Below are 27,741 nucleotides of genomic sequence, written 5' to 3' on the forward strand. Positions count from 1 at the left end.
CTATTGAAACCATCAGATATGCATCGAGATAGATTTAGGTTCGCAAAATGTTTTTAAACAACTGTGGAAAGTAACTTAAAACCAAATAATGCAGATGAACTTCAATTTCAGTTGGACTGATGCTCCATCCCAAGTTAACGCATTATACAATAGAGTCCTGAATAACATACGTAAGTACAATCATTGAAAGTAAATCGTATATATTCAAGGCCAAAGCAATTTACTTAAACTTAGAAAAAATCAGTATCCATATAATCAATACGATCAAAGAACATAAGGGCGAACAGATGGTGTTTAGCGTATGACTGAAGATGTCTAAGAAACATGCATGGACATTTCGAAATCTTACCTTTATTCTATTATTTTCGCTACGTTACCCTATTGATTCAAAGATGTACGCGATAAAATTGGGAAAAAAATCAAACATTCATATAAACATTATAAAAATGATAATGCCTTCTGATATATATATATATATATATATATATATATATATATACACGTATATTTATATATTTTGTATATTTATCCTGTCAAATCTTATTCTTGTTATTTAGTATTCGTAAGAAAATAAGACACAGTGCAATAAACTTATACTGGTAGAATTGAAGAAATATTGCATAACTGACTTACTTTGGAAATGCTTTTTTAGCCACATCACCGTATCCTCCCAAACGTCAGTTTACTGACATAAAAACAAAGGTTAGTCAAGTAAGAAATTACTTTCGCGATTTGTTCTTAAGTTAAAAAACACAATTAAAAAAATACAAGGCTCATAAGCCCAACTCCAAACAAATAAAAGGGACAATTTTATGGACGAAGCTGTTTAAGAAACTATGCAGTCTGATAAAGAATACCCTTTTATTTCTTGGGAGCCGTTGTTCTACTAACTAAATAAGTGGAACAAAAGGTCCTATATGGTTGTTAAAAACCTGGAAAGTGAAAATAAATACAAGACATTCATTATCGTTTAGCGTGGTTCTTAGCTGCAGGAGTTATTGCAATGGCCGGAACAAGGTTCAAGGTTGTAAATTGCCAATGAATAAACTAAATTGATCTCAGTTCTGTATGAACGTAGTGACAATTTTCAAAACTGCTTTGGACAAGACTATACCTAGCGTGTTTCCAGAAGATTTCATTTATGTTTGGCGACTCATCAGTATAACTCATCTTGCCAAAATTAAACAGATATTGGACTATCCTAAACAGAAGAAAATCAGTATTTTTTTCACCAGAGAAGTGTATTCCAAAATCGTTTGCATCCCAAGTAATGATATGTAGGAGACTTGGAAAAGGCAATTGCAGATGCGCAATACAAAGGTTAAGAAAATTTAAAATTAATTTTCTGGTCAAATGGAAGAAAGTGGTCTAGTGAACTATTACATGGAAGTATAAGCGCTACATTATAATTTCTTCTTCAAATGTAGGGTTTGGTTGATATCATGTATGAGCACCGTGATCATATCCTGTAGTATCATCGCGACGGAGTAATTGCATGACTGTGTAAAATTATGATATAAATATGAACCTATAATTTTACTTAACCGTTCTGAAATTTCTAAATGCAACTTGTGAAAAATAAAATGTAAGGGTAGATTTTCAAGAAGCACAGAGCACCCCAAACGCAGCCATATTTTAGACTTTTTCTCCACCAGACCACTTAAGACGAGTACGCTTGTCCAAACAGCAGCCTAAAGTCACTATCCGTTTAGAAAGAACGTTTGGTTTTGTAAATAAATTGGAAACATATTAAGTGCCCATATATGTCTAATACAGCGGAGAAATATTGAGAAGTACATTTAACTTTCAGTTTGCCAAAATGTATCCTACGATCACTTTCTGATGGTGTTTCTAATATATCGCAATGATTAATGAGTGAGAGAAGAATCCTTTGTTTGATTTTAAAGATTCAAACTTTATTTGTTGATATATGATTCATAAATTGTATGGATTCTGCTTCAGCGTTTAGGTGAACGGGGATGGGTATCACGGGTTACATGTCCATGTATCTTTCTTCTCTATATCATTTATTTTATTTAATAATACAACTGTCATAGTCTAACATAATGTATGGCCATTTATCTGACAACATTGAATTATTACTCGCCCTGCAAAAGCATAAATACCAAGTAAAAAGTATAAAATAAATGTTTCGGGTGATATTTCTGTTTAACCAAGACGTCTTGAAACTATTTGATGTTTTTAGCTCACCTGAACACAAAGTGCTTAAGGTGAGCTTTTGTGATCGTCCTGTGTCCGTCGTCGTCAACAGGTTGACTGTTAACACTCTAGAGGTCACAATTTTGGCATAATCTTAATGAAACTTGGTCAGAAAATTTTGCTTAATAAAATCTTGGACGAGTTCGATAATGGGTCATCTGGGGTCAAAACCTAGGTCACCAGGTCGAATCAAAGGAAAAGCTTGTTAACACTCTAGCGGTCACAATTTTGGCTCAATCTTAATGAAACGTGGTCAGAGTTTTACCTTCAAGAAAATCTTGGACGAGTTTGAGATTGGGTCACCAGGTCAAATTAATGGAAAAGCTTGTTAACACTGTAGAGGCCACATTTATGATGTATCTTTATGAAACTTCGTCAGAATCTTAATCTGGTTGATCTTAAGGTCCAGCTTGAATCTGGGTTATGTAGAATCAAAAACTAGGGCACAAGGTCAAATCAAAGGAAAAGCTAGTTAACACTCTAGAGGCCACATTTATGACCATGTCTTAAAGAAACTTGGTCAGAATGTTAATGTTGATGATATTTAGCTCAGAATTAAATCTGGGTTAGGTGGGATTACAAACTAGGTCACTAGGTCAAATCAAAAGAGAACTTGTTAACACCCTAGAGGCCACATTTATGACTGTATCTTCATGAAACTTAGAATGTTAATCTTAATGATCTTTAGGTCAAGTTCGAATCTTGGTCATGTGGTCAAACTAGATGAAAAGCTAGTTAACTTTTTTGAGGCAACATTTATGACCATATCTTAATGAAACTTGGTCAGAATGTTAATCTCTATGATCTTAAGGTCAATAGGTCAGGTGAGCGATACAGGGCCTTCACGGCCCTCTTGTTTTAATTAAAACTCGAGTTGCTAGATTTACGAGAGGACTATGTATTTATTTTAACAAAATACAAAATATAAGGAAAACAAGTATTTAGGTAATCAGTAATATATTTACAGATCATCCCTCTTTATAGAAGTAAAATGCTAATCGATTTTTTACTGCCTTCGCTCTAGAAAATATGAACATTGGCTAAGAATGATTTCTATTTGTCAAGATATTTGAGTTTTGTCCAAAGGATGAGCCTTTGTCATTAATCTTGATAGAATACTTTCGTTTTCTCAATGTTACTGTGTCTTAGATAAGCTTACAGTGTTGAATGGTTTTCAAAAATAATGTTTAACTAATAGATATTTTATATAAATATTTAAGTTTTCTAGGGCTGCTTTGCCTTTGATTAACTCAATTTATTTTAGCTCGATTGTGATTGCGACGATAGTGTAAAGTCTTCCTCCCAGATCTTTATAAGGACCATATTGCAACTTTTTTCCTTGTATTAATGTAAATTGTTCCTTTATGTTAAATAATTCCACTAATTCCAGATGCTTCACATCAGCATTAAATTTAAATGTTAGTGAATTGTTCTTCAGATCCTGGACGTTGTGACTTCAGAGGCGTTGATAAGTTTACATCCATTATATGTTTATACTGAGCATGTCTGTTAGGTCGATAAATGTTACTAACTATTCAGTAATAAATCATATCTATTGTCATTACTTAACTTGTACCACTGCAGCATGAAACCATTTGATAAAGCGTAGAAAATGTGTGTTTATATATGTTGTTATTAAGCAATATCAAGTATGAGATATTTTAACAAGAATATGAATTAAAATACAGTCCAATACGTGCTGACGCTCACCTGTTATCATATACCCACCGGCTATAAGAAAGAATCTTGGCCGAAATTAAATGGAGTTAAAACATTAATTTATGTACTTATTTACAGAGTTCCCAGCTGGAATATTGCAGTCTCCATTTTATAACAAGGATCAACCAAAGTAAGTTTTGTATTCAATATATTATAAAGATACATTAAAGGAGTATTGTTCAATACGAAAACAGAAGTGTCAATAACGTATGAGACAAGTGGTATGGAACTATACAATGTAGACTGAATTTTATCGATTTGAGGTCTGATTTTACAGTGAAGTAATCATAGCGATTGAAGTACTTTTTAATTGTTATCTTACATCTAAGCGTGAAATGGCAAAAATGTAAAATGATGCGTTTGATGTGCTCAAATGAATTAATATGCCAATATTCCAATGAATTAATGTTTATAACTAAACTAAAGGTTTTGACGTCAGACACTAACGATGGTCCTGTGATTTAACATTATATCTCTCTTCAAGACTTTTTCTTTTAAAAAAAAATAGTTATATAAATAGTGTAAGTCCTGCAAAATTCCTCGGGATGTAGTTCTCTATTACCAATTAGCCCTTCGGGTTACGTTGGTGCTCCAGCTTTTCAATCCTCGGTAGCCAATAAGTTCTCGGAATATGTGGATGTTCAGTCTCATTGGCGTTCAGTTACCGAACAGTTTCTCGGGATACGTTGGTATTCAAGCTCGTAAGTTCTCTGTTTCCAACCAGTTTCTCGAGACACGTTCAACTTGGTGCTCGAGCTCGCTAGTACTCATTTTCCGTTTGATTTCCCGGGATTCGTTGTTGCTCGAGCTTGTAAATACTCGGTTATAAAGCAGTTTTTACTGGTACGTTGTTATGTCCAGTTTCCAACCACTTTCTCGGGATACGTTGATGCTTGAGCTAGTTAGTGGTCAGTCACCAATCAGTTTCTCGTTATACGTTGTCTCAGTTCCGACCAGCTCCTCAGGATACGTTTTTACTCGAGCCCTGAGTACTCACTTTCCGACCAGTATCCCGGAATACGTTGCTGCTCGAGCTTGTTACTACTCAGTTTCAGGCCTGGCCCCGATTTCACGAAACAACTTAAGCAATTACTTAGTTAAGTCTGTTACTTTAAAATCATGCTATTGCTTAAGCTACTGATATTCAATGTTGACTTTTTCTATACCAATGTATATTTTATCAAAATAAACTATGGTTAGTAGTATCTGTCTGCAGTACCTATTTCAGTCACGCAAATATGATATTTCTATTTAAGCACGATATAACGAACTTAAATATTTGCTTAAATATATTTCTTATTTTTTTACTTCATTTTCTGTAAAATTCAGAATTATTGCGTTTTGAAATATGAATGAGTCATGTACGGGTCTGATATAGATGAAAAAGTCAACATTGAAGACGCATAAAGGACAAAAACAAGCATTTAAAATAACAGTCTTAGCTAAACAATTACTTAAGTTTTATCGTAAAATTGGGGCCATGTTCTCAGGATTTGCGTACATATACGTTGTTGCTCGGGTTTTTTAGTGATCAGTTTACGACGCGTAAGTACCGTCTCTAAATCACAATGAATTATCTTATTATTTGCAGTTCAATGAATTACGGTGGAATTGGCACTATAATAGCGCATGAAATCACGCACGGATTTGATGACCAAGGTAAATTAAACCACGTTTTCACGCCATGATAATTTTAAATGATATTTGAACGTTTGCATTTTTAAACCAAAGCTTGTTTCTCTAAGTATTACTACATCAAATATAATTGAGATAAAAATCAAAACTGTAAATAACAAATTAATCTCCAAAAAAAGTTATTTATTTATTGATTTAGTTAGTTTGTAGTATGTTTTAGGGTTTTAAATTATCCAGTCCTGAGAACTTCTTGATTTGTAAATCTCTGAATATTTGAATATCTTAAAATTATACAACTTACACTCTCATCGTCTGTTAATTGTAATAAGAATGTGTCTTGTATGAATCGAATCCTGATGAAGATATATTGGAAACATAAAATACATCGAAGCCAAGTAAAAGCAGATTTGGTTTGTTTGAATCTGTTCATGAAAGTTAATGAAAATGTTCAATAACCCTAAAACACACACACAGATTAAGCTGGAAATCTAAATAAAACTGTAAAACTTGGCAGTTATTATGCTTACATATGACAAGAGAATATAAAATACCGAGTCTCACGTACCAACTTTTGAAGGCCATCACACGTCAAGCAAAATAATCATATCTGGATTGATTGGATCTGTTTGCTACAAGTAATGAAATGTGCAAAGTTACTCACACCCTCACCCTATACCTTGTGTTCAAACTCTGTTATGTAGTGTCCGCTCCCTTAGCTCAGTAGGGAGAGCGCAGATCGCGGGGTCGTGAGTTTGAGCTCTGAGCAAGGCGTATGTTCTCCGAGACGACTTGATGAAAGACTTTGTGTTTGATATTATTCGTCCTCCACCTCAAATAAACTGTTACGTAGTTGCATTGAATACGATACATTCCCCCAAAAGACAACATGAATTAGAAAAATCGAGCACAAGGTTAATGTGGATTTACATTCAAATTACTTTATTTATTTCTATCACAATTTTCACTTTCGGCATGCAAAAAAGTAGAACTGGTACCATGTCTTCTTTGCATACCTATATGCAAAAGACATAGGGCACACATTTTAAAGCTTTCCGCCATGTCAAGATCAAAATTGTAATACACCAAAGTGCTAGCGCGAATTAAAAGCTCTTGATAAAGGCATTTTAAAAAAATATTTACAGGGAGACAGTTTGACAAAAACGGCAACCTTGAGCAGTGGTGGAATACTTCAATCATTACCAACTTCAAGGAAAAGGCACAGTGTTTTATTGATCAATACAGCCGGTTCGTAGCACCGGAAGCAAATCTAACCGTAAGTGAACTTCTTAAAACAGAGAGTCCATCAGGTTAGAAAGTCAAATGTCTTGTAAGACTATCTAATAAGGGTCAAACAACTTCCTTTGTTCGCATGTTTGGCCCGTCGGCATTGGGAAATACACGCCATGTAAACCATTCAAACTCATCACACTCGGACTATTCGTCCTCATTTAAATTTACTTCACATGCACCGTGTTAAGCATCAAATACCAAAGCTGTTCTACAGCTGTTTTTTTCCGCATAAGTGCTTAAAATGTTTGCAGACAGATAATGTTTTTGAGTTAACGATCTCAGTTTCTCAAATATAAAAAAAAAACAAAGTTTTTGTTTCATTATTAAGATGAGCAACACAATTGTTAAATCAATTGTTTAAAACATAAATTGTCACAACAGTCGTTCAGTACGAACATACCGGCTTTTAAGTGATTTAACCATTTATATGTTTGCTCCAGCATTTTGAACTTGGCTATTATGCATTCTTCTCATTGGCATTAAAAATAAATAGTATCTTTCAGTCTAATATTCAGCGAAGGCCTACCCACGCCCGTTAAACAGATGGACGTCAATAAGGCGTATTCTCCATACATACGATACTCATAACAGAAGTATTAACTTATTCGTTCACCTGAGCATCTGTTTTCCCTTCCTGTTTGCATTTATATGGAGAGGATCTCTAAATGTTTTTATAATCGTCAGTAAAACTCAGTGATAAATCATCAGCAAGCAAATGAAGAGTAAGCCGCGTTTGAACCTTGTAAGTAACTAACATTGTACGGGCTCAGGTTTGAAGCTTTGAACGCAGATAGATGCAGTAAGGTCACTTTTCTTTAAATATGTAAATAGACAATGGCATTTAGACAAAATATAAACGTTTTTATTTTATCCGACAGGCTACGAAATCTAAATGTATGTATCCATTTTATTCAAGGTTAACGGCATTAACACACAAGCAGAAAATATAGCAGATAATGGAGGAGTCAAACAAAGTTTTCGGGTAATGGTTATTTCTCACAAGTACGGTTGGAGGCGGTTCAGTTAAATTTTGATTACATTTGAGCCACGCCATGAGGAAACCAACAAAGTGGCTTTATGACCAGCATGGATCCATGCTGTTCACTAACCGTTTCTCTAATTGTAATAGGCTAAATGAAAGCGAACAGCATGTATCCTGACCAGACTGCGCGGATGCTAGCACGGCTCATTTAGTGTTTTTGGCTTCAAATGAAATGCATACACTATGTATTCATGTTCATAAGCTTTTCAAAATAGGTTATACCGGAAGCATTTTCCAACACTTCTTGAAGATAACTTTTAAGTGCCACTGTGTGTACTGGCAACTGTTATTACTTTATAGCATAGCCAATACCTTTACATGTATGTTACATTGTTATCCATTTTATACATAACGTAGTGCATGTTGATCTTTAGTTTGTTAATGCATAATTAGGAAGGTGTGAATTTTGTTATTTTTTTGTAATAGAAATATAATAGTAATATGAGCAGGAATATTTTGTTTCAGGCATACAGAAAATGGGTGGAGGAAGGACGACAAAATATCGAGGAGCCAATGTTGCCGGGATTAAATTTTACACATAACCAACTATTCTTTATAAGCTTTGCTCAGGTTTTGAAATTATACCTTTGTCTTGCTGAGAAAGACACTTATTTGTAAAACCTATCGAGAAGAACATTTTATTTTAATTGCACTGGGACTGAATTCTACGTGTAGGTCAGATTTAACGTGAATAGTTTTCTCCATAAGAACTTCAATATGCGGATTAATATTTTTCAACTTACTGAAACATGTAACACAACAAGCAAAACCTCACTATAGACTCAGGTCTATCCTTAAATGGTAAGATATCAAAAATTAAAAAAAAAAGGTATCAACCACACATGTCCCTAGCGCCAGCTTTATATTGCAAGTACACATAACAGGACACAATGATCCCATAGAACAAGAACGAACTAACTGACCCAAAGACAACTAATCTAACTTCTAATATGTCGATATCTTTTAAAATAGGTGAATGGGATTGAAATGTTTTCGTTTAGAGAATGTATGTCTTTACAATTTGATAAACACTATAGTGATAAGCAATAAAAGCGGTTGATAAGTATAATAATTGGCAATATTAGGTTAGATGTGAATGTTTCGGTTACGAGAAAATGTCTATACTATCATTATCTTAATACCACTATGAAGAAAAGCAAAAATATGTCTTCAATTATACAGATGCGTTATGAAAAACATTATAAATTTAATTTTAGAACAAAAAACGTAAATAATGAATTTGGTATCTATACGTTTGAAGCTAAAGAGACGATGCAAGCAACACTATGAAGTATATAAAAAAAAACTGTTTCCCTAGGGCTCGTTCAAAGGACGAACCATAACCAATATTTCAAGTAAATGTAAGATATTGAATACAATATTCGTTTTACTATTACAATGATACTTTCAATTTGAAATGAACTAATTTCACGGAAAGACAGGCTATGAAAATCATAGAAAATATTTAGTCACTTTTCCAAGAAAAAAATCTCATGGTGTACATGTAGATGTAAATATAATAAAACAGAAGTGAAATAGTTAATAAAGGCGGTATATTCTATAACATTTCTCTAAATTACGACAGTCCATTTAAAGAAAGCGGATTTCAATTGTTGCATGTACGCATGACAAGGATTTAGGTTTGGAGAGACTTTATATTTGGTCATGTTGTCAATATGGAAAGGGTGTCGGTTGCATGACGGTTATGATTAGTAAAGACACTCCGTGTATTGATCTAAAAAATATAGTAATCCAATATTTCTTAATCTAGTTTCCAGAAATGTTAATGAAATCCCTGTGTGTGTTTTCTCTTAAATTAAGATTTTTTTGAAGTTGGGGTTTTTAGATCAGTTTTAAAAATTTACATTATTAAGAGGTGATGCTTTATTTCAGATCTGGTGTGATAACTCCCGTAAAGAAGCTCTTGTCAATCTCATTAAGACTGGTGTACACAGCCCGGAACAGTTTAGGTACGTCTCATACCTTTGAGAATAAAATGTAAGAACATATGTCTCAATGTTACAGGGCAACCATTCAGTAATGAATACAAATCTTCCGTGTTCCTGTAAAACCCCCATCCTTACCCCAATGTCGTGCCGTGTTCAAAAAATATAAAATACAGAACGTGTCTCTTCATTATTTAGCAGCCAAAAATAATAAACTACAACTGTCAATGGAGGAGACACACAATAAAAAATACAAATTATGTTAGTCATGATATAATCATAATTATAGTGTTTTGTACTTCATCATAAAGCATTGTTTATATCAAGTAACATTAAATTTCAATGAGTGCAACAAAGTTTCTATCGGCGGAACGACAGACGACCGACAATAAACTTCTGGTAAATATGTCTATTTTTGTGTAGATTGTCGTCTATACATTCGTATATAAACTACTGGAGAGATTTGTTTTGAGGAGGCTGTTTTCATTGGAAATGACTACTTCGATTCAGTATTTTGTCCCGAGGGAGTGGACAACGCCACACAGAAAAAATCACAGTAAACAAAGTACCACTATGTTTAAAATGATAATATATTCTACGCTAGCATCACTGCCAATCCTGCCTCTAGCGTCGTATAAATCAACTGTTTAGGGACAGTCTGTCTTGTTAAAATTAGTAAGTCCTATAATTAAGAAGTGTCTTTGTTTCGTTGCAGTTTTTAAAATCGAGGTCTACCTTTCCGACTTTCTAGGGCATATAGTCTTAAATATTTATTCAATTAGAAAGCGAATATGATGCGATCGTAGCTGAATTTTATGTACATTTTCTTCTTTCAGGGTTATTGGAACCTTGCAAAATTTTCGAGAGTTTTCGGATGCTTTCGGCTGTAAAAAGAACAGTGCAATGAATCCTGGAGATAAATGTTATGTATGGTAGTACACAACAAACAAGGGATTGATAAAATTATCTAGGAAAATTCTCAACAAAATCACGAACAACGCTTGACATTTCGTTATGCATGGTTGAATGAATCTTTTGTTCATCTGCTACATAATCTGCATACATATTTTGTTCACGAGATGGACCGCCGACTGGTTCTATATTTTCATCTTGTATCTGCCGCAGTATCTTTTTTTGTTACAGACCTTCTTTGCGATGTATGTCTCTCTGGCCGTTTTTAGGGTACTATGTGCCTCTGGAAAATCTATCCTTTGCCATTTTGATAGTATTTCTGTTGTCAGTATACACATGGGTGTTTTACAATGTGTGTAACACCTTTTATAAATATGACCATTGTGTTATATAGCGGGAAAGTATGGACGGAATACCTTTTTGGTATAACGTAGTTCATGTAAAATTACAACTGGAAAATCTCAACCGGTTTTACCATTTATATGAATCCCCAGGAATTTGTTAATAACAAGGTCGTCGTCTAGGCTACGACATTATCAATAATGACATCGCTTTTGTAAATAAAAATACTGTCACATTGTAGTTTGTATCATTAACAAAAAAAAAAAAAAAAAAAAAAAAACATTAAATAAACACATAAATTCCGAAGTTTGTAGCTATGCAAATACTACATATTAAACAGTTAATACTATTTAGCTTTCATAGACGGTTTACCCTGGTTCGTAGACTGATGGTTTCACCCATATATTATTATTTATATATTATCTATACATACCCAAATGCATTTTTGTCTATCTGTTTTATTCATTTGGCACATTTTGAAATAATGTTACACGCATGTCGCATTTTAATATTTTAGGTAACTGTTTAAATTTTACAGTTATGCTTGCATATCATTTTTAGAAATAATCAAAATAAGTAAAAAGGCACACTAACTTTAATATAACTTTGAAAAGGATGTCTATTGATATATATCATATACAGGTAAAATGTTACTAATTTAAAAGTAACAAACAAAGATTTTACTAAAGCATTATACAACAACCTTCAAGAGTTAGGTTGTATAATTATACAGGAGCAAGAGAGAAAATTTAAAAGAAATACTTTTTTTACCTACTCTCATTTAAATTTGTCTTAGGATGATAGCATCATTGCTGCTGCTGTTTTAATAATGAATTTCATGTGTTTTATATCACTTCTTTACATTAAACATAATATCAATTACTTTTCTTGTGATTTTTAATCCACTCTGTGTTTGTTATTTTTGTGCATATTGGGGAGAATAATACATTTATAAAATGTGGATTGCTTGACACACCCAAGTCCCTTTTCCTTAACAAATAAAATGGCCTGCTTTTGCTTCTGTTAAGTTTAACATCAAACATATATAAATAAATAAAATTAAGGCACAGCTTAGAATTGGGATTTATCATTAAAATATTCCTATTACAAAGAAATTATTCACTAGTCAAAAGAAAGTCAATATTCACTTGAAACATGAAGTTTACAGTTAGTGGAACCATACCTGTTACAGCGAACATCATACCTTGCAAAATTTATGGGTAGCCGTAACGGTGACGTCATTCACCGCGTTCTCATACTGGCTTTAGGACATTCTTTTTTGTTTGTTTGCACTCCGCGCAGAACTCCTTACTATTTAAAACAATAATTCAGTTGTATATACATTTTCAAATCGAAAAAAGAAATAAAAGAAACACGTTGGCACGGTTTACAAATTTCTGTAACTGATTTGGGGTGCTCTGTTACTCAGGCAGACAACCAGTCTGCGGACTGTACATAAAACGGAACCGAAAGTCATCGAAAAAATGCCTTGGTATATGCAGACAACAAAGACGAATAACTATATACGGACGTTACCGTCTCGGGGATTTTCATCCCCTTTTGATAATAAGTCATACATTTGTATATGGCGACTTTTACAGTATTTTGTTGTTGAGGTAGACCCAAAGTGCTTCTTTAATTATTGTTTTAAGCATTGGCGGGTACTGAAAAGTACCACTGATCCCTGTTACTAGAATAAAAAGGGAGACCGGAACCAAAAAGTAATAAAAAGGACGCACACATTTTATTATTTCGTTTCTTACTTCTCCAGTCTAGTAGCATCTGACCATAAGATAAGTTATCACGGACTTGCCCTGTTAATAACCCACTCCACGCAAAGACGGCTGAATTTGGTTTTACAGGTCAGAGTTAAATATTCATTATTTGACATTTTATACCACAGGCGCTATCTGAAATGAATTGTAACTTCTATAAATCCCGCAATCATGATATCATGAGAAGGTTTCGTTTTCAATACTATCCCAACGTGAACGTATCCTTATATGAAGTACATTGCTTAATTGTCTGAAAATTGTTACATTTTGAATTTTGACGCCCCTGACGCTTATTGAAATAAAAAATGAACCCTTACATATATATATATATATATATATATGTATTCGAACGAATCGTAATATTTCGTAATTACAAAACCAGGGGTTGCAAGTTTGAGCCTCCGGTCCTCTATACAAAGTTTTGTTTACAGAGCAGTCAAAAAATAACCCATTTGGAAATACTAAACTTTCTTACTGTTTGATTAACCTTTAAAAGGACCTCCATGGCTAAATGGTTAAGATCACTAACTGCAAATCTTTTGCCCCTCACTGATGTTGGAAGCTGTCTTCTTGACTTATCTTTATAGTCAGTTCTATTTTGAGTAAATGATATTTCATCTGAGCAGAATTGCCAGCATTATTTGGGCTTCAGGTTTGTTTGTCTTCAAAGTGGGGTAAAATAGGCATGTGATCACTTTTATTGAAAAAATGTATACCTGGCTATAACTGCATTATCAAATCTGAAGAATAGCCTATTGAATACAGATATAAATCCCTTCAAAAGGAATGGAAAATGTTTTAAAGCCTTACTTGATTACAGGCTGATAGATAATATCTGTGACTCAGTGTAACTACCATATGTTGTCATACAGTAGATTTGTTTTGATAGAATATTAACATTGTAAATGGTATTGACTGAATAGGTCGTCAACTTAGTAGGTTAAATATATATATGATGCAGTATTTATTGTTTTTGGTAGATGTGTGTGTCATTCAACATCAGGGCACTATATGGTCTGGCAGCATAATCAAGATATATCTAATTGAATTATGTGTTGTGTCTCACATCTGACATCATACCGGAAAAGTGAATACATTTATATTATATCTTTAACAAATTTTTTACATGGTAAATTGCAAAATTTAATAATATTAGTCATTTTAAGAAACTGATATATTGAAAGATTAAATACCTTTTATGATGCATTTGCAGTACACTTTACACACATTTTAGAATTGGAAACTATCTGAAATGTGTGCAGGTGTACAATGTACTATTAAAAATGAAATTATGTCATATATGATACTGGAATATTTAATATAGTTGATAATACAACAAATATTACTTTTACTTATAAATGTCCAGTTATTGTATACACTTAATTATTATAGCTTGCCAGTCAAAAGCCACAGCTGTTGGCCAAGGTCCAAATGACTAAGGGTACTGAATTTGACAATCCCTGTTGTCATGAGTTTTTCATGAACTGTTTATGAATTATTTCATGAATTTAGTCATGAACTTTTTATGAACTAAAAATGGGACTTTTCTGTTCATGAACAGATCATAAAGGGATTTTACACAGTTTAGGATTTTGGGTTTTTGTTCATTAACTATTCATTAGCCAATTCCATAATGTGTTCACGAACTGGAAAGTCCACTTTTCTTTTCAGTGAAAATTCCATGAACACTTCATGAACTTTACAGTGAAAAGTTCATGAATAATTCGTGAAACTTTCAGGTTGCCTGTTGCAAAGTTACTAAACACCATCCTGTCGAAAGATTTCATGAACCTCAGATCTTAGCCTGGTTCCCTGACTGCATGGTTATTATTTACATAAATACTGGAAACGTTTTATAAGAAAATTGTAAGCCTCAAGAATAGCACAATTTTATCTGATGGCTAAACATATCTTTGGAGCCAGTGGAAACAAAAATGTCAATTTGAAATAACCTTCTGAAGAGAACTGTAAATAAGATTAAACATAGGGACAGGAAAATGTGTATTATCATGAAGTCTTGGAAGATTTTAAATTTGGATTACGTTGGGTCAAAATCTAGGTCACCAGGTCAAATCAAAGGAAAAGCTCTAGAAACCACTTTTTTTTGCTCCAATCTTCCCGAAATTTTGTTAGGATGTATATTTTTATAAAACTTTGGTCAAGTTCGAATTTGAGTCAAGTGGGATAAAGAAACTAGGTCACAAGGTAAAATCAAAGAAAAATGCTTGTTTACACTCAATATGCCGCTTTTGTTGTCCAATCCTATAAAAATTTGTCAGAATATTTGTCTCTGTGAAATCACTAGGTAAAACATGTTTACACTGTTATGGTGTGTTACTCAGATTGCGACCTATGGCCATGTTGGCCGTCTTGTTATACTTCTTACTTACCGATATGATATATTTATAGTACCAATAAAGTTGATTTTATTTCATATTGAGATTTTAAAGATTTTTTATCGGTTTGTCTGTCTGTCTATTTGACCTTCAGTCACATTTTCCATGCCAAAATTGAAATCCAAATGTTACAGCTGGCACTTCATTGAAACTTAAAAACACATAGATATCGCTGAGACAAAGTGCATCGTACAAGAACCTGAAGTCTATGTTGAATAGTATTCAGATTATTTTCATTTATGTAGCAAATGTTTACTTGTCCAAAAGTACTTAAAACATCTCTGACAGTGTAACGTATATTTTTCATGAGGTAGAGAGTAGTACACAAGAACAGTTACTACGTTGAATGCAGATCCATGATGTGTGTGCAGGGGTGTGTGTGGGGAGGGGGGGGGGGGGGGGGGGGCAATGTCGCTGACGTCGAATAAATTGCCCCACTTCCATGTGGGTTCCAGATTCAATCGGGGCGTTCAATACCTCATGCCAGGAAGCCATGGAGCATGCTTGCTTGCTGGGCGGAAGGTCTGTGTTCTACAAGGTACCAATCCGTGATGAAAAAATGCACAGAGATAAAACTTTGGTTCTTCCTCAAGCATATGACCTAAAATTGTGTCGATACGGCGTTAAACCCAACAAAAAAATGATGCGTGTGCGTATGTTGGGAGACATAATTTTTAGGCTGTTCCTGGGCTACGCCCCCTTCCCTCGGAAGAGATGATTGTATCTCAAGTGGTGCAACCCGACGTACATGTCATATGATTATATGATTTAGCCTTCTATTTTTATCACCATATCATCTTTGAGGTCTGTAAATTTTATTCATAGCTCAAGGCAAAATGAAAAAAAAACAATTGAACCTCCATTACTCGAGAAATTCACCTGGTTCTGCAACCAAATGCACAGACCTTTGAATAGCAATTGAGATGGAAAAGCAAGGGGTCGAACTTTCTTTGTGCGTATTATTTCTACATGACAATCGCGTCAGCACCATAGCTTCTTTTGAAACTTTTTATTACTGGCCGTAGGGAAAAACCGTGACCACTTTTCTGTGGTACAACATGGATGTTACCTCCAATTTTAGATGTATTTTGACATACCTGTACCTGGTAAATATTTTTTGTTGACTTAGATATTTTTTTTTAATTTCTTCTATGTTTTGTTCCTAACCTTTGGGCTTCAAAAGTCAAAACGCTTGGAGGAGCTCTTGTTAATCTACAAAATGTGTATAGCATGGATGTCACAAATTGACATACGGGCCTTATTTTATCTGTAGTGTAAATGCAGGTATTGCATCATATTTTTGTAAATTTTTGAGTTATTGAGGTAAATGTCAGATTTCACGCATAAAATACCTCTCATGTTTCTATGTATTTCATAACTTAAATTTTCATGTAAATTTCATTAAATTCTGTTCAGTAATAAGAAAGTTGATATTTTATAAACTTCAGTAATTTATGTTTTTATCCCCAAAACCACTATAATGGGCCTCAAATTGTCAATTTTAATTCGCGCCAAAGTAGTTAGATTCCCCGGCTATATCGTGAATCCCATGGAAATGCAAATAGTAAGAGTTCACGCATAGGCCGTGAATCCCATGAAATTTAGTATTTGGTGGGACATGATCCTTTAAATAGACTGGACTAGATATGCCTTGCGCACACCACCTTACGACATTATAGACGAATCTATGTCTGAATTATTTTCTTGCTAGAAATTTATGCTCGATCGAGGTAAGAAATATATTTGTTAGATTTTTGTATGATTTTTGCATTACGATTTTTATTTGGTAAATTTTTGTTCATTCTACAGAATTCTGTAACATTTACTTTTCGGCAGGTGATTTTGGCTAGTTTCGGTATGTCAGGATAATTTATTAAATTTTTTAGACTTTTGTAAATTATTTAGAAAGATGAGTCTAAACGTTTCGTTTATGTAAGATGTTAGATTTATACTGAAATTTGTATCGTGATAATTGTAAAGCACTGTTTCAAAAACTTATGTCAAATATTTTGTTAATTATGGAACGCCATTACTGCATTGTATTGTTATGTATAAATCTATATGGCAAGTCTAGTACCATGTATGTAATATATTATTGTAATATGAAATTGTGTGCCAGTCTATTGCATATACATACAATGTCCGTTTTAGTATATGGCATTAGATATTATATGGATGCCAACTATCATATAACGTTTGATTTATATTGAATTGTGTTAATTTGTAGTTGTAAATAATAGCTGCAGTTTATCATGTCCGTATCTATAATGTTTCATCATAAACTTTTCATATCTTTTTCATACTTTAACTTTAGTCTTTTAAGTAAGTAATCTTTGTAATAATGGAAGTAATTAGTGACGTAGTTTAATCACGTGACGTCTGAACTTAGTAGCACATATATTTGTATAAGTAGCACGTATTATTTATGGGAGCCTACGGAGGTATGGTGTATCCAAAGGAGCAGTTTTATGCACTGACTTATTTGTTTTGCTATGGTGCTTACCATATGTTATATATTTTAGCTTCTTCCGCCAGACGATTTTACCTGGTGATGTCATAACCCGGAAGTACAATGCCCGACGTTCACTTGTCTTCACTCGCCTGGATGTGATATTCCCAGCGCAGAGCTTTCGTCCCATGGTTGTGCCGTAAACCGCAAAGACGATGATTTTTGTTATCCTCTGAAGTCAGCTCAGGGATGCAATCACCTACCACCATAGGGAGCCAATACGGAATCAACGTATTCACGGTTTAAAGGGACTAGAAGATATGTTGTCATATATTGTTTGTGCTACTTAAAGTTCACAATTAAATTAAAGACCTGTGTCACGTCAGATTAGAATGGAACTGTAAGAACTTTTGTATCTAGAGATACTGAACTTTCTTTTTTTTCTTTCTTATAATCAGTTTTTTTTTCATATCATCTATTCATTGTTAATAATCATCTTTTGTAAATAAATTTGTAAATATTGTAAAGGGTGTTGATTTGTTCTGATGGTAACTGTCGCCGGTACGGCCTTTCCTGTCACAATGGATGTAAAAGATAAAAGCGTTACACAGCTTATTGGTGACTAGATCCGCTGTCTCGAAAATCAGTAAAGCATAATTATCATAACTAAGCCTACATCGCCGCAATATGAAGACATTTGATCAAGCACATGGAAGAGGGGTGCATTTTTATCTTGTCATCTGCATAGCAAGTATAAACTATTCTTACAAGACTACAAGTGAAAATACAATCCAGTGCGTGCTCATGGTAACCTTTAAACATATACCCATCGGCTCTTACAATATTTGTTACTTTATAACAGGAATTTGGCATTGGAACAAAAATCGATATTAATTATGGTTACTTAGACGCGTTGTGTAGCTGTAGGTTTAAACTAGATATATGTTGATGTCAGAGAGCGCGGATGAGAGCGTGTGAGAGTGAGTGTAAATTAAATAAAGTTAAAAACTAATCAATGACCTATACGTCTTTACAGAGTTCCCAGCTGGAATACTACAGTCCCCATATTATAGCAAGGGTCAACCAAAGTAAGGGTTTTTCTTTTATTTTTTTATAAATGGGACTTGAAGGTGCCCTATATGATAGCAAGGCGTAATTACAGTATGAGACAAATGGCATTCAATTATCCAAACAATGGAGACTGACAGAATGTTATTCACTTTGATCGATTTAAGGTCTGTTTTAACGGTGAAATAAACAGAGCGATTGCAGTGCTTCTGAAATGTCATTGTACATGTAAACGTCATATTAAAATGTAAAATGAAGCATTTACTGTGTTCAAATAAATTAATATATGCCACATGCAATAAGATAAGTATCTACTGTCAAACATTAATTGTACATAGTCCAAGAATATTTACAGAATTTCACTAGATCCTCTAGATTTGCTTAACATGACCGACAGAATAATGTTAATAAACAGTAATAATAAAACAATGATTTGGCGTAGGTCTTTAAAGATGGTCTTGTGATTAAGCATGATAGCTCGTTTTTAGTCTTTGAATTTTAATAGTGTTCACGTGTGTTTGTTTCCGAAGGGATACATTGTTACTCGATCACGCAAGAGCTCAGTTTCGACCAGTTTCTTCAGATACGTTTTTTCTCGAGCCCGTTAGTACTCTCGGGATACGTTACTGCTCGAGCTTGTTTGTGATCGATTACGAACCAGTGATTCTACACATATTACAGCAACACGTTTGTGTTATTCCTAAATCATAAAGGATTATCTTATACTTTGCAGTTCCGTGAATTACGGTGGAATTGGCAGCGTTATAGGGCACGAAATCACACATGGATTTGATGACCTAGGTAACTTAAACCAGGATTGCACGCCATAACAAATTTAAACGATATTTGAACGTTTGCTTTTTAAAACCAAAGCTTGTTTTGGAGTATTACCATATTAGATATAAATGAGATAAAAAAATAAACCATTAATATACAAATCTCAAAACAAGTTTTTTTAATTACTTAGTTTGTTTTGTTTATGTTTTAGTGTTTTAAATTATTCATTCTGGATTTAATTTTGTAAATCCCTGAACATTCGAATTTCTCGAAAATATACACTTCCACTCTCATCGTCCGGTAACTATGTCTCCCACACCACTGTGATGGGAGATATATTGACTTACCCCTGTCTGTCTGTATGTGTATGTGTATGTGCGTGTGCGTGTGTATGTGTGTGTGTGTGTGTGTGTGTGTGTCCGTCTGTCTCAAATCTTGTCCGTGCTCTGAGTCAATCATTTCTTAACAGGTCTTCACCAAACTTGAACAAAATGTGTTTGCTAATAAATTTTCGGCAAGTTCGATAACTAGCAAAATTGACTGACGCACTTCGGAATTATGATTCTTAAATCACCGAAATTCGCTCCGGTCTTTGGGCATAAAGCTGTTAGGTATAGGTGCATGGTTGACTCATACACTATTATTCAGATGATTAGGCAGTTGTGGGAGACATGCGTTTTTCACAAAATCAGCTCTTGTTTTAATACGAATGTGTCTCGTTTGAATCGAATCCTGATGAAAATATGTTTGAAACATAATACACATCGAAGCCAAGTTACAGCAGACTTGGTTTGTTTGAATATGTTCCTGAGAGGTAATGAAACGTTCAGCTACACTAAAGCCCACTCTCTATGAAATAGAATATAATTTATTATTTTATTTTGTTGTGTGTTACGTCGCATCGACAAAAATAGAAAATAAAGTGTCTCACAAACAAACATTTGAAGGCCAACAAACTTCAAACAAAATAATCATATTTGGATCTGTTCGTCACAAGTAATGAATTGTGCAAAGTCACTCACGCCACCATCCATACCCTGTGACCAATCTGTGTTATATACAATACATTCTTCTACAAGACGAAAAAATAACAACACCGTATTCATAGTTTATATAGATTTACATTCAATTAACTTTATTTCTCTGTATCACAATTTGCATTTTCAGCGAACAATCGTACTATGTCTTCTTTGCATATCTATATTAAAAGACATAAGGCTCAAAAGCTTTCAGCCATGCCAAGATAAAAATGTTAATAAACCAAACTGCAAATACTTCAATAATTTCCAATTTCAAGGAAAAAGCACAGTGTTTTATTGATCAATGCAGTCAGTTCGTAGCACCGGAGGCAAACCTAACTGTAAGTGAACTTCTTGAAACAGATAGGATCAGGTAAGACAATCGATTGTCTTGTAAGACTATCTAAATAAGTTCAGTCGGTTTCCTTTGATCGCATTGTTTGCCGGTCGGCTTGGTAAATACATACCATGTAAACCATTCAAACCCATCACACCGGAATACAGTAAATCTCGGACTATTCATCCTCCCATAAATACATAATAGTTTTCTCGATACGTTTTACCTCCCATGTATCGTGTTTGGTATCAAATACAAATGCTGTTGTTCTATAGCTGTTTTTCTGCAATAGCCCTAAAATTGTTTGCAAACTGATACTCTTCTCAGTTGACGACCGCAATTTCGAAAATACAAAAACAAAGTTAGTGTTTTATTATTGAAATGAGCTGAGTTGTTGAATACGTTGTACATCAATTGTCAGAACAGTCGTTCACAACGAACATACCTGTTTTCTGGTGTTCAACCATTTATATGGCTGGTCCAGTATTTGGCTTTGGCTATTATGCATTTTTCTCACTGGCATTAAACATTATAACTTCTTTCAGTCTAATATCCAGCTATGGTTTAACCGCGCCCGTTAAACAGATGTATGCCAATAAGGCGTGTTCACCATACCTACGTTACTTATACAAGTATTATTAATTTATTCGATTACCTTAACATCTGTTTTCCCTTCATGTTTGCACTTGTATGGAGGGTAGCACTAAAACATTTTATAATCATTGGTAAAACCGAGCGATAAATTATAAGCAAGCATGCGTTTGAACCTTGTGAGTAACTAGCTAACTTCAGTTGCACAGACCCAGGTTTGATTGTTTTTCCGTTTGTTTGTTTGTGTGTGTGATATTTTCGTGTGTGTGTGGGTGGGGGGAGGGGGTCAATGTCGCATCGACACAATTATAGGTCATATGGCAATTTTCCACCTTTGATGGTGGGAGAAAACTAAGTGTGCCCATCCGTGCAATATTTCATCACGAGCGGGCACCAGGGTAGAACCACCCACCTTCCATAAGCCAACTAGATGGGAGACATACCTCAATTTAAAGATTCTGTAAAAAAAAACAATAATGTCTGTTTACTTAAACATTCATTGTGGTATTTTGCCGTCTCCGTATTACCCCGCCGTTCATAATTTCGAAATATATTCATTTTCAGAAATTAACTTAAAGGGAGATAAAGGCTTTACTCCTCAAACGTACACAATTAAACCCTGTAACAGTTTATATAATTCATGATTAATTTATAGTTATTGTGTTTGGTACTTCATCTTAGAGCATTGTATCAAGTAACTTTCGATTTCAATGGGTGCATTCGAAGTCACTGTCGGCGAAAGATAGGCGATCGACCAATAAAGTCTCATAAATATGCGCTTTGTTATGTATCGTCTATACACCCGTATACATATAGTACTGAAGTGAATAGTTTTAAGGAGTCTGTTTTCATGGAAAGTGACAACGCTTATTTGATATTTTGCCCTTTAGCACTGAACATAATATAATATGGTAGCATCACCACAAGTCCAAGAAATCAACTGTGTGGGGACGTTGTGCCTTGTTAGTCCATCATATAATTAAGAAGAGCTTTTGTTTCGTCGCAGTGTTTAAAGTCGAGATTTACGTCCCGACGTCTTTGGGCATATAGTCGTAAATATTTCATTCATTTTGAATCGTGCTGACGCAAAGTTGATATGATGCAATTTTAGCTGACTTTTATGTATATTTTCTACTTTCAGGGTTATTGGAACCTTGCAAAATTTTCGAGAGTTTTCGGATGCTTTCGGCTGTAAAAAGAACAGTGAAATGGATCCTGAAGATAAATGTTATGCATGGTTAAACACAAGCAAGAAGGGATTAATGAAAAATATCTATGAAATATTACCGACAAAATCACGTTTAACGCTTGACATTTCGTTATGCTATGCAGGGTTGAGCTAATCTTATGAACATCTGCTACATGATCTGCATAAATATTTTTCACGAGACTTAGGTGATCCATGGGACGCTAACTAGTTCTACATTTTGATCCTTGTTCGTTACAGTTTCTTAAAGTTACGGACCTTCTTTACGATGCGTGGCTCTCTTGCTTTGTTTGGGATACTCTGTGCCTCCGGACAACCTACCCTGTTGTATTACTTTTGTCAGCATGTAAATGTATGTTTTGCAATTTAAGTAACGCCTTTAATAGATATAAAAATTGTGTTACATAGCGGAACAAATACATTTTTGTTATTATAATTATATAGATCGTTCGTGCAAAAATTACAAGTTAAAAATCTCAACCGGTTTCATCAATAATATGAATCTTCAGGAGCATGTTAATAACGACGCAGACGTCAGGCAACGACGTTATCAATAATGATGTCGCTTATGTAAATAACATGCTACATTGCAGTTGCATTATTAAATTATTTAATAATTAAAACATGAAATTCCCTAATTGCAGGCTCTGCGAATACTAACAGAAATAGTAAATACTATCTAACATTTGTAGACGGTTTAAATAATTTATGAACTTTGTTTTCTTTATCTTCTGACGGATAGTATTGTATTCTTCCGTCTTACAGAATTGAAATATGTGGAATTATAGTGTACAGTTTTTGCACATCTTGCTAAATCTCTGTTTACTTCTATATTGCCGCGTCTGTTTCTTTTATATTTAATTTATGAAGTGTTACCCAGTTCCGTAGGCTGATAGTTACCATATGATATTACATGTATATATTATCTACACATACTTACATACATACTTACACGAGTGAATCTGTGTCCTTCTGGTTTATATATTGGACACATTTTGAAATCATACTACAGGCATGTTTCAGTTTGATATTATATGTTTAGATTTATAATATATATTTATATGTGCTTATATTTCGGTTTTAGAAATTATCACAAATAAGCAGACAGGCACATGACTTTGATTGTAAATATAACGTTCTTTGAAAAGCATATAAAAAGAGGTGATTTGACTAAAGTAACAAAAAAGAAGTTGACTAATTTTAAAAGTAAAATATTTAAACAATTACTCAAAAAACATGAATAGCAAGGTTGTATATACGGGAGCAATGCAGGAAATTTTAAAGTGATAATAAACTTACATCATCTCGTATAATTTAAGGTATTAGACCCGTAATAGAGTACTTCCTTTGTGTGTATATAGTGTTGGTTAATGTCACCGGATGAGAATCTCGTATATTTGTCAAATTCGTTTGATGATAAATTTGATGATAAAAGATAAAATGAACTTTAATGTTGCTGCATGCCGCAGTAGGTAACGGTCACGTTATGTTAAACATTCACATGGTGGCATCAACTACGGAGCCAAAGAGCCGCAGCCTTACTTGTTTAAGGTCGATGAATCTCTCGAACCAATCTAATTGGTTGTTCTTTAAAGCCTTTCTATATGTGCAAACCTTTTTAGAAGACTAAAAGTCAATACTGTTTTCAATAAAAGGAACTTTAATTTGATATCAGTGTATTTTGATAATGAGTGTAGCTCCTGTGTTTAAAATGTAGCTTCCGTGTTTGTAATTGACTTCAGTATAATATAAATTATTTTTTTATAAATCTTCGCTATGAATTTCGTAAAGCATAAATTACAGCACGAGAAACGAGCTAAATCGACATCGGTCAGTTATCCAGTATTACGAAAGAAACCACTCAATGGGACCAGATATTCAAATTATTCAGTTTATCAAATCTGGTTTAATGAAAAATAGTAAGAGAATAAACACCTGAATACAGGTGCAATAATTTAAAATTTGTCATACATGATTATTTTTGTCCGTGAGTGTATTTTACTTTTACAGTAAAGGTACGGTACTTGTATATTTGAAGTTGTAGATGCTTTTATCATTACTGCTGTTTTAATTATGACTTTCGTGTATTGACATTAAACATATATCAATTTCTTTCTTTGCGATTTTTATCCATTGTTTGTTTCCAATGACTGTGCAGAATGAGAAACAAAATATAATTCAATGAAATGTGGATTGCTTAACATACACCAGCCCTTCTTTTTTAACAAATAAAAGTCTGTAATTGATAATAAGTCACATTGCGACTTTTACGGTATTTTGTTAAAGAACTAGACCCAAAGTGCTTCTCCAGTTATTTTTTAAGCCTTGATGGGTACTGAAAAGTACCACCGACCTCCTGTAAGCCAGAGTGGTGGTTTTCTCAAAAGACAATATTCACACCAGGTGTCATATCGGGAAAGTGATACAAAGCCAATGAACTAAAGTGGTAGTGTTAGCAACTAAAACAGATGCGTTACGTGTGTTCTAAAGTTTGTTCTAATGAAGTTGACGAACATAATTATCTAATTTCAGTTATGGATTCACCTTATTTGGTTGTTATATCTTAAGTGAAAATTAAATTGCTGCATAAATTCATAACAAAATATATATTTGGCATACGTGTACTTTACCTGAAACATGTATAAATCAATATAATATCAATACATTATTTTTGGGTACTTAACTTTGCAAGCGACATTAGTTTTGTTAAAATTTGTCATACAGTAATTTGACGAAAATGTCATTCTATCCATGATATCATGAAGAGAATGTTTGTAGCTTTGTTTATTATATTTAGTTACAGTTTCCCCTGAAAAGTTCCCATTTTGCTTTAGTATACCTTTACACCCGTACGCAGACCTTCTACCCTGTGTAATGCTGTCTTTGTCGGAAGTGTTTATAGAGTTACTACATGTAAAAGTAAAATATCCTACTTTTGATTATAAAATAAATGGAATAGTGCTATTGCATATTTTGACTTGTCGAAATAACAGTCTAAATATGTTGGGAATTTGATTAATATAGATTTAAAATCATGAAATATATCGTCAAAAATTTCGATGGGACTTTAGAAGTCCCGATTTGTATGTTTTTGACACTAAATATTTTGATTTGATTCCCGCCCCCCCCCCCCCCCCCACCTCCCTCCCCGTCCAAATTAATCGTGGAGAAACGTACATATAACTTAAAACTGTTAATATATTTTAAATCAGGGGAAAAACATAATTGTTATAACAATCTTAAATTTTTTATAGTAATTTCCCTTGATACATTTTGAAATAGGGGAAGAAATCGTAATTGCAATAACATTTTTTTAAAGTTTTCTGTGGCAGATTTTAGCCGCAGCAGAAGAATGATACTGGAGTTGTTGTCAGGCCATGAATCTTTGAGGAGTCGGAACAGCTTTCTAAAAGATCTCGGGTAGTCTTCTAATTATTGTTGGTTTTTTTTTGCTCTGGCGGCCAGGCATAGTAAGATCATTCACAGTGGACTGTAACTTAGATCCGTATGCCCCCGTGAGATATGAAAACTGTTGTCTTAGGATGACCCAAAATATTTTGTTGAGGGCACCAGATACACGTCTTGATATTTGGTTGGTCAGATTGGAAGGTAGATGTTATATGAAATCTGTATTTTGTGTGGCCAAATATACCAATAACAGCATACTATAATGATTTATCAATACTTTCAAATCTCATAATTGATCCTAAAGAGATATATACAATTTCTTTATCCGCCTCATTAAACAGAGCTTTAGGAGGTCGGCGGTGTTTAAATCCTATGTCGAGAGTATTTGGCAGCGTCGGCTTAAGGGAAAATGTGTGTTGTACATTCCGAAGCTTGCGTGTTGCTTCAGTTGCAGAAAAGTAATAAGTCGTTGTTGATAATGTTAAGTTCCTGAAACATGGTCCGTCTGGGTGTCTATCCACATCCGTTTTTTTATTGAACCAATAGCATTAAAGAGAACAAAGTTTGTGAGAAGTATAAAACCCACGGAACAAATGCAGGATTGTCCGACTACCTGATTGCAAGAGTGAGCACTGGACTTGAGTTAGCTGATATCAGCAGTACTAATAGAGCATTTGACTTATAAGCCAGGACAAACATGTATCCTATTTCGTTGAACAAAGCGGAAACAATGACGTAATCAAAATTCTTCCTGTCTTATTGCAAAATATTTCGGATATCAGGATGCAACATACCCGAGCTAATCCAATCTATAGTATGTCGATACCGCCTTTATTAATTATTTTCCTTCAGTCATATTGTATTTACATCTACATTTATTTCCAAAACTAAAGCATACAAACTACCTGCCGTCATATGACAAGCACGAATGTTTGTAGATACAAATGATAAATCATTATAAATAATCAATGAAGCTCGGAAAAGGCTATGAGACACATCTTGCGACAACGTAGATATCTGGCCTGGAACACTATCGTCAAATTTTTTCCTACTTTCACGAACGTTGCCATTAGAGAACGGTGTGCTATAGTCTTCTCCGAGTCCTGCCGGTTGTGACTTGGTAAAATTGGGCAAAAACCGTGGTCACATAATTGCCCTTTCAGCTAAGGCATTGCCGAAGGCTTGGAAAACGTTTACGTGGCTTCTCCAAGACATTGGTAGATACATCAAAACTGGGTGACCAGATACTGATGAACCAGCTGTTGAGTGCAATGCCATAAATAAGAACGAGACAACAATACCTAAAATAATGTGTCGCTTACATTCAGATTACCAATAAGACTTTATAACGCTAAGATTGCTTTCTGACATCTACTAAAATTGGTCCTGGAAATATATATATTGTTATAACGAATAGAGATTTATATGTATTGTTTTTTCCTGCTTCAAAATCAAAAATGCTGATTAAGTGAAATCAGAGCTTTATTTAGAAATTTTAAAACATGTATTTGCGTCAGTCCGATAACCTATACGTTTAAACGCAAAAAAATCGTACAAATCAGACAAATCGACATTGCCAGACTTCAAAGAATTTCAAAAAATCTTTCA

The 27,741-nt window shown here is 34.0% G+C and overlaps 1 protein-coding gene across 5 annotated transcripts in view; it reads left to right on the plus strand.

Moving 5' to 3' along the window:
• Window positions 1-11,986, plus strand: part of LOC123526524 (neprilysin-like) — a 41,953-nt gene extending 29,967 nt beyond the window's left edge. For all 5 annotated transcript variants that reach the window (XM_053523020.1, XM_053523019.1, XM_053523018.1 and 2 more), the window contains 8 exons: window positions 112-170; window positions 4,018-4,069; window positions 5,531-5,598; window positions 6,717-6,847; window positions 7,781-7,846; window positions 8,372-8,476; window positions 9,800-9,876; window positions 10,689-11,986. In XM_053523020.1, the coding sequence (XP_053378995.1) occupies window positions 112-170; window positions 4,018-4,069; window positions 5,531-5,598; window positions 6,717-6,847; window positions 7,781-7,846; window positions 8,372-8,476; window positions 9,800-9,876; window positions 10,689-10,788 (658 nt within the window). In that variant the 3' untranslated portion in view covers window positions 10,789-11,986. The remainder of the gene's footprint in view (window positions 1-111; window positions 171-4,017; window positions 4,070-5,530; window positions 5,599-6,716; window positions 6,848-7,780; window positions 7,847-8,371; window positions 8,477-9,799; window positions 9,877-10,688) is intronic.
• The last annotated feature ends 15,755 nt before the right edge of the window (window positions 11,987-27,741 follow it).

The sequence above is a fragment of the Mercenaria mercenaria genome, chromosome 14 (genome assembly GCF_021730395.1).
Source record: "Mercenaria mercenaria strain notata chromosome 14, MADL_Memer_1, whole genome shotgun sequence".
NCBI lineage: Eukaryota > Metazoa > Mollusca > Bivalvia > Venerida > Veneridae > Mercenaria > Mercenaria mercenaria.